Source organism: Dreissena polymorpha, chromosome 11 (genome assembly GCF_020536995.1).
Source record: "Dreissena polymorpha isolate Duluth1 chromosome 11, UMN_Dpol_1.0, whole genome shotgun sequence".
Lineage (NCBI taxonomy): Eukaryota > Metazoa > Mollusca > Bivalvia > Myida > Dreissenidae > Dreissena > Dreissena polymorpha.
In genome coordinates this window covers 55,352,569-55,366,598 of record NC_068365.1, presented here as the reverse complement: position 1 = coordinate 55,366,598, position 14,030 = coordinate 55,352,569, and the positions used below count along the sequence as shown (strand labels likewise).

At 32.4% G+C, this 14,030-nt stretch overlaps 1 protein-coding gene across 5 annotated transcripts in view; it reads left to right on the top strand.

The window, feature by feature from the left end:
• LOC127851899 (inositol polyphosphate 5-phosphatase OCRL-like) overlaps window positions 1-14,030 on the top strand; it is a 71,418-nt gene continuing 57,388 nt past the window's right edge. For 3 of the 5 annotated variants that reach the window (XM_052385861.1, XM_052385859.1, XM_052385857.1), the window contains exons 1-6: window positions 4-65; window positions 1,596-1,623; window positions 10,383-10,454; window positions 11,400-11,485; window positions 12,029-12,126; window positions 13,506-13,529. In XM_052385861.1, the coding sequence (XP_052241821.1) occupies window positions 1,621-1,623; window positions 10,383-10,454; window positions 11,400-11,485; window positions 12,029-12,126; window positions 13,506-13,529 (283 nt within the window). In that variant the 5' untranslated portion in view covers window positions 4-65; window positions 1,596-1,620. Of the gene's footprint in view, window positions 66-945; window positions 1,372-1,595; window positions 1,624-10,382; window positions 10,455-11,399; window positions 11,486-12,028; window positions 12,127-13,505; window positions 13,530-14,030 lie in introns of those variants that run through there. The other 2 variants (XM_052385858.1, XM_052385860.1) reach the window with 2 other exon arrangements.

The window sequence follows — 14,030 nt, the reverse complement described above, 5'->3', positions numbered from 1 at the left end:
CACGGGCTACATGTCAGAATTTCGAATGGTTTGATTGTGTTTCTGAATAGTGTCTTCAATAACAGGTTTAAATAGATACTATAATCAAAATGACTTATATTTACACATATAAAAACATCATTGTATTTATGCATGACAAGTTAAGTTCATTTAAATTCATTCTACAGAATAATTTCTAAATGCAACATGTTTTCGCGACGAGAAGTAAATTCCAAATTTTATTTTATTAAAATAAATCGACAGTTTTTCATACTTTTATATTATCCAATTTCAATTTTTGCCCAATGGCCTGGCATTTCTGTTCTGAAAACAATACAAAGAAAATGGAAAGACTGCAAGAAAAGGCACTTAGATTTGTTTACAATGATTTTTCTTCATCTTACCATGATTTGCTTCAAAAACTTGAAAAAGTTAAAATTCCATCTCTTTATATTAGAAGAATATGTAAAGAATGGCTATTGAAACCTACAAAATTCTTAACTGGCTTGCGCCTGTAGTACAAACTAACTTAGTTGTAAAAAGAAATTCGTCAATAAATTTTAGATATTCAAATACAGTCAATTGGTGTATAACGGATAGCTAAGGACTTCGAGTCTCATTTCAACGTAAACACCATGCATTCAGTAATTTAACCATTAAACCTAGATAGACACATGTCTTTCCTATTGAAACATGCCAGTGGTTTTAAATTTCCGAAAAATATTATTTGTTTACAACGCGAATTTCATGGTACACTGAATCAGCCATTACCGGATCGCTTAGGTCTTTATCGGATTACATGTGTATCGTGTTATTTCTTGAAATTTGACAAAGCATTTGTTAAAAATAATTGCAATATATGTACATTTCCAGAAAGGAAATTCATTTTTGCGTTTAATAAGACCAAATTCAGGGAAATCGCTGCACAATTGATAAAGTAATTGCTGTTCAAAGCGATGCACCCTATATTTCGGTCATTTTGAGTTGAATCTATATATAGATTTGATTGCGGAAAATATGTTTTCAGAGAAATCGATTTTTCGTTATAATTTGATTATTTTTCATTAAAAATGATGTTTTTACTTATTAATATCATAGCCACAGGCTTACCACATGTGTATTGGACAACTTCAATTGGGTTTATATTTATTTTGAGTCAATCCCCACATTCCTGAATATGGGTCACCACATGTCCGTTATTCACTAAATCCCGAGTTGCAGCTTTCATGCTTATTTTATATGGTACGCATCAATTTGGTTTCTGAGCATTCTTACTTTTGTAAAGGACACATAATACTAAAATATTACATTAATGAACATTATGTTTACCAAACAAAATCTGCAAAATTCAAGAAACCATTCATCTGCACTTTTCCTGTCGTCACAAAAACGGTGCGTACATAACGTGACCTTGTTTTGCTTTCGAAAAAAGAAACAGTTGTAAACATTGACACACATCAACAAAAACATTAATCGACTTAACAATGAAAGGCTATTTGTATTCAATTAATAGAAAACTATAAATCTTAACATAAATAAAAGTATTTTGCAAAAAACGTTTAAGCTATCCGTTACTAACTAAAATCCGCTATACACCAATCGACTGTATTTTACAGATTCTTAGAGTAAAAACTTCAACCTATGGTAAGCAGTCTTTCAGGTATGCTGCCCCTGTGCTGTGGAATTCCCTCCCAGAAGAATTTAGAGCCAACATAAATTATAATCAATAGACCAGTTGACGAGTGACGTCACGCACACCTGCAAATATTAGACTCCGCCCACTGGTTGGCAAAAAGAGGTGAAATTCATATAAGCGCATATAGAGAAGGTTGAAATAATCGTCGTTTTTATTGATAATCATGCACTATATCAAATATAATTTTACTAACTTTGTCTGAATAAAACATAAGCGTGCAAGGAAATGCATTTTTGGAACGATAATATTGTTGTTATTGTTAGTTTTTTACTATAAACGAACTCGGGAGTGGAACACTATACGAGATTGGTATATGTGGTTACCATAAAAATCTCTTTTTGGCACATCTTCGAGACCATTTTAAGATTTAACATTCTCATATATTTAAATTCTTTCAGAATATATAAAATTTAATGAACACAAATAAGAATGTAATCAAAAAGCAAAAAGATCGACTTTATGTATGCAACATATAGTAACTTATTCGAACATTTATGCCTTTTAAAACCTTACCTTGTTACACATTAAATGAACTTTTTTCATAAATGTAATTGTTTATATTTAATTATTCACACCAATTTTGACACTCTTTGTTTCAGCCTTTTTAACCGGGTGTTTTATTGCACCTTTGTTTATCATAAACCGATTATCTCGTTATGATCGGATACTGTCCAAACATTTACAAAGAACACATGGTGTCACAAATCCAGGGACCTATTTGGGTCCCTGCATAAACCACATGTGGCATACAAGTGTCTGGTAATTAAACATCATTTATGATACCTCCATGTCATCACTTGGCATATTGAGCGATCATCTAAGTAAAATTGTAAAGCCAAAATACGAAACAGTTGCTTTAATAAAATATGTTAACATATTTAAAAAAATGAAGATATTTGTCCGAAATGGATTTGCAGTAACTAGTGTATATATTAGCCAGTTTAATCATAATAATACACTGTTTAATAACTATAAATTAAAAATATTGTGCAATTTCACTGCTACCTAATTAACGTCTTTAACGAGTACCGGCAAATGTAAACTCGGCTATTACGTGTTATGATTGTACGTTACTACAGTGTACGAAACGACATCATGATAACAAGCAACAAAAGGGTAAAAAAATACGTAAAAAAATACTTGCGTAATATATATTTATATATAGATTTATTTATCATAAAATGCTAGATTGTTATCACTCCTTATCGCTAGTGAAGAGAGTGCACGCAAAGACAGTTCAATTTGCATAATATGCAGTTTTTGTTTTTCATATGTATGCTAAACTTTATGATAATGTCATTCGATGGAAACGAAACAATAGTTCATTCAATGGAAAATTAAATAAATACAATATTTACAAATTGTAATGTATTCCGCTTTTAAGGCATCGTTTTATAATTGATTAAATGCACCTCTTACACTATCGTTTGCTTATGAACAATAACACTATCTACACCACTTATAATTATAATCAAATTAATGTATGTGTTATTATCTTTGAAATATAAATTATCAAAATCTTACTATCACAAAGAATACGAAAGAATTGTTTATGTTTTGTTTTGTGGGATTGCCAGTTTTTAGTCTTCCGACCACGTTTAATCTGCCGGTAATAACTTATTCGTATTTTTATACAGAGGAAATTATATTTATGAATATACATTTATTGGTATTAAATGTTATATTTTTGCAATATTATTGAAGAGTTTTAATGCTATGTTTATTTCGGATTTTTGTATCGTTTTATTGACTAAACAAACGACATGTATACATGTTTTACGTTACTGTAACCAGTGTTTTTTGCCAACCAGTCAGTGCGCATGCGTGGAAAATCCCGAATGTAAACAATAACATTCAACTGGTCTATTCAAAAATCTTATTCAGTCTTGGAATGGAAATGTCTGTAAATGTTGTTCTTGTTCCTGGGACAGGGCCACAGCACAGGTACAGCATACTGCAAAATAAGTAGTTTCTAGTTTCTGTGCCCTTCTTTTTCATGTTTATTGTGCTTATTTTTGTGCTTATTTTGTGCTTTTTGCGCTCTTTTTGTGCTTTTTGTATTGCATGTTTAAACATTACCCTGTTGATTTCTATTGTCTATAAATATTCTGTACTGCTTGTTGTTTGTGCTGAAATGCTTAGGCCTATTTGTGTACCCGTCTATGTGTATACATGTACGCATTAATGTTGTATGTTTAGAGCCAGTTGCATGACACCAGTGACAGTCAAATAAACATTATTCACTTTTCATTACTATTTTTTTATTTGTTACGTAATCTGTTTACTTAAATTCTAAATTCTAATACGACCCAAAGCTTGCCTTGCTTGTCAGTCTTTATGTGCTTTATGCCAGTCCATGAACATTTTTACCATGAACATATTTCACTATTATTTTGTTTAGCATGAAATCTGCTTTTACCTTAAATCTATAACTACCTTGGGTCTGCTGTGAATGTCCGTTTTAATATGGGCTTATATATACTTGCTGTGCTTGTCAGTTTTATATGTGCTTATATGTACTTGCTGAGCTTGTCAGTTTGTATATGCTTATGTGTACTTGTCAGTTTTTTTTATGTGCTTATATGTACTTGCTGTGCTTGTCAGTTTGTATATGCTTATGTGTACTTGTCAGTTTTTTATGTGCTTATGTGTACTTGCAATCTTTTATTTGTGAAGAAGCTGCTGACCAGTTCAATTAGAATCTGTTACAATTTGATACCCCGTGTTTACCCACTTTCTTAGCTCATTTTGTGTTTGGTTTCTTCTTAGTCTTTAAACTCACAATTTTTTACGGCAGTTTTTTATTTTTTATTTTTCATTTTTTGATCTACTTATAGATCAAGATCAGCGGCCTCCTGCACAATATTTCTTTAAATAGTATGAAAACTAGTAGAATGTAATACTGTGATTTCGTTAAGTTATTAGCATGCATATCATATCTATTAACTTAACTTTTGCTATATTTTATTTTCATATTGCAGCTGTTTTATACTTGTTACATTTATACACATGTTTATATAGTCGGTTCAAAAGCCTTAATGGCTTATGTTGTCTATTTATGTCTTGCCGACTCAAAATAAATCTTATCTTATCTTATCAGAGGCAAAGTTTGTTTTTCACTGCTAGATTAGATTTTGATATCAGGAATGCTAGATTGGAACTACAATGAACTATTCATATTTTTAATATTCAACTAATAATTGTTGGAGTGTGAGCCATTTTTACAGTTGGAATTTGAATCCACACAATGTTTAAACCATACATGCCAGAATTGTTCAGTTCCAAATTGAGACATTAAAAAAAATATTCTGGGAACATGTTACCAAAAATCAGGATTGTCCTGCCAGGAAATGTAAAATGATCAATCATTCCACCTTAACTTTTGTAGGAAGTCAGTATAATACTTAAAAAAACTCCATATTTCCGGCCACTATCAACGATATGTGTGTTGAATTTCATGAACATAAATGTTTTATATTGTCCAAAGTAAACTAACCGGCTCTCTATGCCCATGCCTGTGACACCATTAATTAAATTTTTGGAATGCTACATTTTGACATCCAATTGGGACAGAAAACATAATTATGTAAATCATGTAACGCGATGTGCGTGCATAGAGCACTTTTCATATTCAACCTGTCTTTAATTTGATCTAAATTTAGATTGATGCAATATTTACAAACTATTTTCAGAAAATTGCTTGGAAACAAATGTTAATTTATGTGAAACTTCAATATGTATTGATCAGCTTTTAATTTGTTTGATATACATTTTTTTACCTCAGGTGGTATACGACACAATATTACATATCGTTACTATAAATAGTAACAAAATGCTGTTGCGAGTGGGCTGTTATTCGTATCTAGCGGGCCAGTATAATTTATATCGGCCCCCTTTAAAACTTAGCTAATAAAGAAAAGAATTTGATCACGTGGCTTCAACTGAATAAAATGGCATCCATATTCAGTTTCTGCCAACGGTGATCAATAACATTAACCAGAACTCAATGAAAGAATCAAACATAATTATAACGACACGTAGCACACAATTTGGATAATACAAATATTGTTTGAAACTGAAACTGTCCTGTTAATTAGATATATGCCTCTATTTGAGCTTTAACAGGATTCATCAAACAGCAAAATTTATAGTAAAAGACACACTTACCTCGACAACTTAAATACCATGCTTATAGTTGGAAAATAACAACAATGTGCTATTCCATTTCTTTTTGTTATTCCATCTGTAATTCTATATTGATTTTAATAAAACCACACTTTTTTAACCGATTGTATCGAATGCTAACCACTTTCACCAAACATACGATTTACGAAATCGAATGACGTGTCAGAGCGATTGCAAAAAATGTATTCCTAATTATGCATGACAAACACATAATTAGAATTACGTTTAGGATTTGTTTGATGTTAAATTAAAATCCTCAACAACAGAATTGTTGTCCCTAAAATCCAGAGAGTCTAGCTAAAACTGTGTTTCGTCACAGAAATTACGTCACATGAGATATGTCATAAGTTGCGTAATCAATTGAATGAAAATAAGGTACAGAAAGCTGGTTCTGTAATAAATTTTAGTGACGGAACAAAATAGTATGATGTGTAATATAAACGAAAACACACAGCAGAGTACTGTCGACGAGTAGGTAATGCGAGTTGTGTATTGTGTTATTTCTCAAAATTTGACCCAGCAATTGTGTAATATGGCAATTTATGTACATTGCCAGAAATGAAATTCATTTTTGCGTTTAATAAGACTGAGTTCATGGAAATTGCTGCACAATTTATGAAGTAATGGCTGTTCAATGCACTCTATTTTTGGTTTATTTTGAGTTGAATACCTTGTTATATACATATTTGATAGTGAATGTTTTTTTTCAGAGAAGTTGATTTTTTGTTATAGTATGATTATTTTTCATTCAAACTGATTTTTTCACTAATTATTATCAAAGCCATCCGCTTACCAACTGTGCTTTTATGATCCCCTTTTGTCTTGGGTGTGTTGACAACATTTGCCTTGTTAACACTACAGAAACCACATACAAAAGAAGGTTACTGCAGGGCTCGAAATTAACACTCGTTCACTGGCAAAATGCGAGTAAAAAAAAATCGATTGCGAGTTAAGTTTTAAGCCACTAGTATTTTTTTTGCGAGTAAATAAATAGTGAAAAGAAATTAGTAGGTATAATGCTGCTCGACGTCATGATCGCTAAATCTTAGGTCAATTTATAGAACGCCCAAGTACCCTTATGCGTAAGCGCGCACCTTGTATGTAGACTGGTATATACAGATACGCGGATGGTATTGGTACAAAGGAAGTGAAACAGTCAACTATTCACACATGTTCATTGAAGCGAAAAATAACTTGTCACTTTATTCCCACAGACGGAAATAACGCAAAATATACATAATACAACAAAATAAAGCAAAGTTAACCGTTTATTTAGAAAAAACGGATTTTAAATCCTTCTATGAAAACAGTGAATTAGTGGGAAAAATAACTTAAAATAAGACTAAAACTTGTTGTAGATGAAGATGGTCAATCAACCTGATGTGGGCCCTTATGGTCCAAGGAACTGATATCTTTGTATGGTTGCAGAAATAAAATGTGTTTTGTATACATGTTAAGTAATTTTATTTTGTTTAAATAGTACTAAACTAATGTCCAAGGTTTTTTATGTTTCCATCAAAATTTGTGAGAATGTTTTTGATTTTGCGAGTTGGTATTAAAGCTGCTCGCAATTTTTTGCAAGTAGAAAAAAAAGTTAAATTCGAGCCCTGTAATACTAGATCTAATTAAAGAATAAGTTTGTGAACGCTTTATAGGCCACCTTAATTGCCTTAACTTCATGCAACTTGGTCAGAACATTTGTCCCAATGATATCTCAGCATTAGTTAAAACTGGTTCACAGGATGTCAAAACTTGGTCACATGGTCAAATAAAACAAAAATGCTTGTCAATACTGAAGAGGCTTCATATATTTCCCAATCTTTGTGGAACTTTGTATTAACATTTGTCAAAATGATATCTCAACCAAGTTCCAAACTTGGTCATCTGAAGTTAAAAACAAGGTCTAATTAAAGTAAAAGAAACTTGGGAAGACTTAATTAAGTTGCTACATTTATTGCACAATCTTAATAAAACTTGGCTCAAAATTGATTTTTTTAAGGATGGCCTTTTTTGTTTCGGTCAACAGCTAGGACCTGTGAGTTGATCAATATTGCTGACTAAGAATATCCTTTGAAAGTTGCATTCTGTTATTTGGCCTGCAAGTAGAAATTAGAAATAAATGCTCATAACTCATGGTGAATCTGTATTAAAATTCATGGAAATAAGCAGTTTGAACAACCAAGCCTGTACATGTTACAAGTCCGTTTTATATTACTAGCCTGTATATGTTGCTAGCCTGTGTATGTTACAAGCCTGTATATTTAGCAAGCCTATATATGTTACTAGCCTGTTTATTTACCAATCTGTTTATTTAACAAGCCTGTTATATAATAGGCCTGTATTATATATAGTGTATATTTAGAAAGCCTTATATATATATATAAAACAGGCCTGTATATTTAGCAAGCATATATATACGGAATATTATGCTAGTCAATTGTTCCAAGAGTTCGTATCACTAGAGTGGCTTGTGTGATGACGTATCACACGAGAGGCGGAGCCTCAAGTGTGATGCGAAATAGCACAAGCCACGAGAGTGATACAAACTCTTGGAACAATTGACTAGCGTAATATTCCTTTTATTATATACAGCAACTAAAGAAAACAGTTAACAATTGTATTTTTTACTTTAACAAAACTGACAAAACAATGACTAAAACGGTACGCCATAGTTTATTTAAGATGCGTATGAATACAGTTAATGTAAATTAACATGTAAACATTCGAACCGGAAAAACACAGGTTTCCGACACGCTTACCTTAATGCCATCGTTAATCCAATATTTATAATAATTAAGTTGACAACTTTAATCCGATGTTTATAAAAAAAAACGTTGAAACAATATGCACTTCCACTGCTATCTTCCATGTCTTTATCGAAACTTAGTTTAAACCACACTATTTTATTGTATTCCTATCGAAATATACATTTATGCATGATAAACACGCACTCCAAAATACGTTTTGAATTCGTTCAATGTTTTTAACAAATAGTTTACTGTTAAAAATCAACACGTCCGACAGGTCCTTAAATTCCATAGAGTTTAGATAAAACTATTGTGTTTAGTCACAGAAATGACGTCACACGATGTACTACGTAATATATTTCGTAATATAAAAATATTCTATTTTCGGTGCTCGTAATGTGACGTCATTAAATGGGTCAAAGTAGTCCGGCTAGTATGGTAATACGGAATTGGAAACAGCGAGTAGCGTAATACGGGATTTTTTATTTCAACGATTGATACAACCTGTATTTTGTTAAAAGCATTAAACAGGTATATAATAAAAAAAAATATGTTACAAGCCTGTATACAACATGTATGTTACAAGCGTGTTTATCTACCAGTCTGTTTATTTTACAAGCCTGTTATATAACAGGCCTGTATATTTAAAAAGCCTATATATTTTACAAGCCTGTATATCGTCTACTGAATGTAATAACTAGAGGGGAACTGACATTTTGTGAATACAGTAAGAGCACTTACGTTATTTTTTGCATTCAAAATATTTCAGTGTTGAAATTATGGTAACTGCTCCTTTCTTAATTTTGTATTGTTTTAAAAAAAACATCATCAATTTGGAGTTTTGTTTTGTTTTTCAAGTGTTATTATAATACTTATTGAATACGAAAAAACTGTTAATACGCTACTTTTAACATTCAGAAAATGACATGTGTTTGTAATGTCAATTTTGAAAATTTGATAAAAACATTATTTTTACCAAAAAGGTTGACTTAATATTTTAACAGTTGATGTACATGTATGTCACCTTAATAAACACAAAAATGGAAAAAAGTTAAAATGTATAAAAATGTCAGGTACATGACTTATTACATTCAGTAGACAATATGTTACTAGCCTGCTAATCTACCAGTCTGTTAAGTGGTTATGTTACAAGCCTGTATATGTTACCAGCCTGTATAAGTTGCAAAGATGTATAAGTTGCAAGCCTGCACATGTTACTAGCTTGTATATGTTACAAGTCTGTATATGTTACAAGCCTGTATATGTTACAAGCCTGTATATGTTACAAGCCTGTATTAGTTGCAAGCCTGTATTAGTTGCAAGCCTGCACATGTTTCAAGCCTGTATATGTTTCAAGCCTGTTTATGTTACCAGCCTGTTTATGTTACCAGCCTGTATATGTTGAACGCTTCCATATATTAAAAAGCCTTCTACGGTATATGAAATGGAGAATCTAAGCAAGCCAGGTTCAAAACTTCCCAGTACAGGCCTTTGAGGATTGTGCCTTTCACTGTTTTGAATGACTAATTAGTGGTAATACACTATGTTTTAGTTTGTTAAGATTCTTAAATGAATTCTTGTGGGAACCATTATTATTTATTTACTGATCAAAATCCGTCAATAAAAAGGTAAACAAAATCAACATGGCCTGTCTGTGATAACAAACATAGTAAGAAAACATCGTCAAATGTAAAGGTTAAGGATGATATGAAGTTTAGCAATGGTAAGTGTAGCACACATCAATGTCCTCATGTGTAGTGGTTGTATTATTTCAGAATATGGCTGCTTCACCGTCTGAAGTATTTAAACTTGTGAAGAGGAAGTTGGTTGCTGATGCTGTTTGCCTTCTGATATCCTTTAAACAGCTACTAACTTACGCTTATTGAAATGCTTGCTAGCTGCAAAACCATGAATCCTTATGATGTCTTATTATAATTTTTGATCGAGATGTTTCACTGCCCATTTGCGTTTTACTTATGTTAGCCTATTATAGTGCTATTTTAGGTGAAATTAACAATTTTAGTGCTTGAAATTCTTTTTTTAAATGCGATAATAATTATTGCAAATGAAGAACAAATTAAGTAAAAAACTTTGAATTTCTTTTTTGTTTAGATAGAAAGCTGTTAGAGCTATGTCTTAGTGCCAGTTGCCGTCATTGATCTAAGTCTTATGGTTATTTAATGTGATCATTGTAATCTGAACTGATTAAAAATCAGGACAGCTCGAATAAAAAACAACTATTTTTTTGCTTATTAAAAAAACATGAATATGGTTACCAAATATGCATCAATGGCTTTTTTACAAGTAGCAAACACCTTTACCTAACCTTCTATAGATATGAGTTTCTACGGTGTCATGCCATTGCATAAATTATCCTTTATTTACACTTGAGTATGTACATGCTGTAGTACTGCTGTTTCAAGCAAAATGTAAACAAAATTGTAACCCATCATTTTTATAGAAATTTAATTACATTGTATTTGAGCATCACTCTGGAGAAAATGGGTTTAATGCATGTGCATATAGAGTCACCTCAGATTAGCATGTGCATTCTGCACACGCTTATCAGGGAAGACTTTTTCAGCCTTAACTAGATTTTTGCTAAGGAGAGATTTCCTTTACACAAAAAATACCGGAAAGTGTCGTCCCTGATTAGCCTGTTCGTACTACACAGGCTAATCTGGAACGACACTTTAGGCACATGCATCAAACCACGTTTTCCTACAGAAAGGCTTATTTGTGAAGTATTTTTCAAGACTTTGAGACTGCAGTTGGTTTCCTTGACCAGTGACCAGTGTGTAGATGCAGATGCTCTCAGTGACCATGAAGTGAAGACCAGGAAACATATCTGCCTCATAGAGAGACAGGGCGACAATGCGTAAGTTGACATATAATATACTTCATTGTTTATGCTTCCCATTAGGCTATGACTGAGTCAAAGGGCAGAATGCTAGAATATATCCCTTGATCATGCGTTAAAATAAACACTCAACATATGACCCGCGTCAAGTTTGTAATTGAGCCACGTTATCATATGACCTGTATGAAGTTTGAAATCAATCAACAAATTTGTTAGTTTTTCAATATAAGTGGAGTTTTCAGACCAAAGAGGAATGTGGCAGCACCTATGGACACATTTATAGTTCTCTATGTAGAATAGCCTCGTAGTTTTATTTTGCAAAAGCAAACTTTCCAAAATATGTGCCATTGAAAATGAATAAGGATTTTTAGTAACATTTGCTCCATTAGCAACCAGTATTATAACCAAATAATTATATAATATTTTTCAAAAACATTATGTAACTAATTCTTTTTTTTTTTAAAAAGGCTAGATGAGTCAATATGCAGCACATTCTTTTAAATCCGGTTATTAACAAATATTGTCAACCGATTGAACTGCTGTCACTGTTGTCCCTTGCAGCATCTTCATCTATGTGAGCAAAGTGCCGTGTTTATCTGTGGACGATCTGCGACTTGAGCAGGTGATACCGGTGAATGACCGGCTGAAAGTTATAACAGGTATTAATGAGGTTGTGAAATGGGGAATCCATGTATTCAAAGTAAAACACAGGATGACATTGAACAACACACTACATCTACCAGCAACATTCAATTTCCAATGTAACATTTCAGTTAAAAAATTAAAAACAATATTAGATTAAAGTCTTCAAATTTCATATGTTGTTGGTAATCGTCAAGTTTCATTGGCGATTGTTGAGGTTGCATTGATTTTCATGTGACCACAAGTGTGAACTGACGACATTCCATGTGGCACTAACTGGATACCGTAGTGAGCAGTTTTCCCCAATTACCATCAGATTAACCTCAATGGTCAAGACAAGTTTGTCATTGAAGTTTCAGATTGGAATTTTGTTTTGGAACCTTGTCATATTTAAAGGGGCCTTTTCATGTTTTGGTAAATTAACAAAATTTAAAAAAGTTGTTTCAGATTCGCAAATTTTCGATTTAGTTATGATATTTGTGAGGAAACAGTAATACCGAACATTTACCATGCTCTAATATAGCCATTATTTGCATGTTTTGACGATTTAAAAGCCTGAAAATTATAAACCGGTGCAACGCGAAACGATTGAATAATTTGTAGAGTTCTGTTGTTGTTATATTTTGTGAAACTACGAGGCTAACTTATATATAGTATAAAATACATCGTGCATTGTATGCGGAAGAATAGTCGAGGGGTCTAAGTAGGAGACTTTTTACGCCAGGACTCCAGGGGTCAGTGGTTCGAGCCCTGATGAGAGTTACTTTTCTTTTTAAAATTTTATTCTTGATTTTTTACTGGAGCTTTTTAGAGAAAATAATTACATTTATCAATAGAAAGCATTAAATGACAATTTTCAAAACATGCCAAAATCTGTGAAAAAGCCCCTTTAACCTTTTCCCACTCAGAAGCAAATGGAAAATGGCTATGTGCAAACAGCATTAAACCAGAACAGCCTGCGAGTAACTAGCAGACTTTTCAGGTTTTATGCTGTTTTCTATTCATCAGTATGTTAGGGTTGGAAATGAAGCCTTGAATATATTAAGAAAGGATTTAAATTTAATTTTATTTTCTAAAGGACTTCAAGTGCGTTTCTGAGTGGTAAAGGGTTAACAATATAAAAGTACTATCGGCCAACTGCCTAAAGATGTAGGTTACTACAGGGAGTATTTGTGTCTTATGTTTAATACAGAGTTTTTAAGGCATTGTAAGGGGTGTGATGCATTCAGTGACTGTTTATTATAAAAAATGTTGAATAAATATTTTAAATTTTTTCTTTTGACAGTAGTGAATAGTTTTGTCAGATTGCGATTGCAATGAAGTACATGAATAACCTGAAATTAGTGTGAAGTTTTAAAACTAGCTTCATTTTGAAATATCTATTTCTTCATTTTAGAGCCTCCAAAGACTGGAACTCAAGGTAAATTGCAAATATAGTCTTTGTTAAATTGTTTGTTCAGAGATGTGCACCAAAAATATGCTGAGAAGTAAAATAGTTGATACCGCATGAGAGAATGACCATATAATATAAAAGACATAATAAGAAAATGGGTCTTATGCAACATGCAGCCAGCATACATGTACCTCCAGACCACCTTCACATTCATGCTGTCTGGTCAGAGTTACATGTACTCTGTCCGCTAATAAGGCCATAAAACCTTGTGTGACTTTATAGCTATAGCAGACAGAGTAGCTTATGATAAGACTGAATGGCTGCACAGGCTGTTCTGGAGGTACGCTGGTTGCATAGAGCATAAGACCCATTTTTCCATGACACTGTTATTATTTTGATGTAACACAGATAATGTTCTAAAGCTTATTTCAAATTTGCGACTTACCCGCTTGTTCTGAATGTCACCGAGCCTTTTCATTGATTTATGTTTATAGTGGGCAGGGCATCTATTTGGGAATATTTATAATG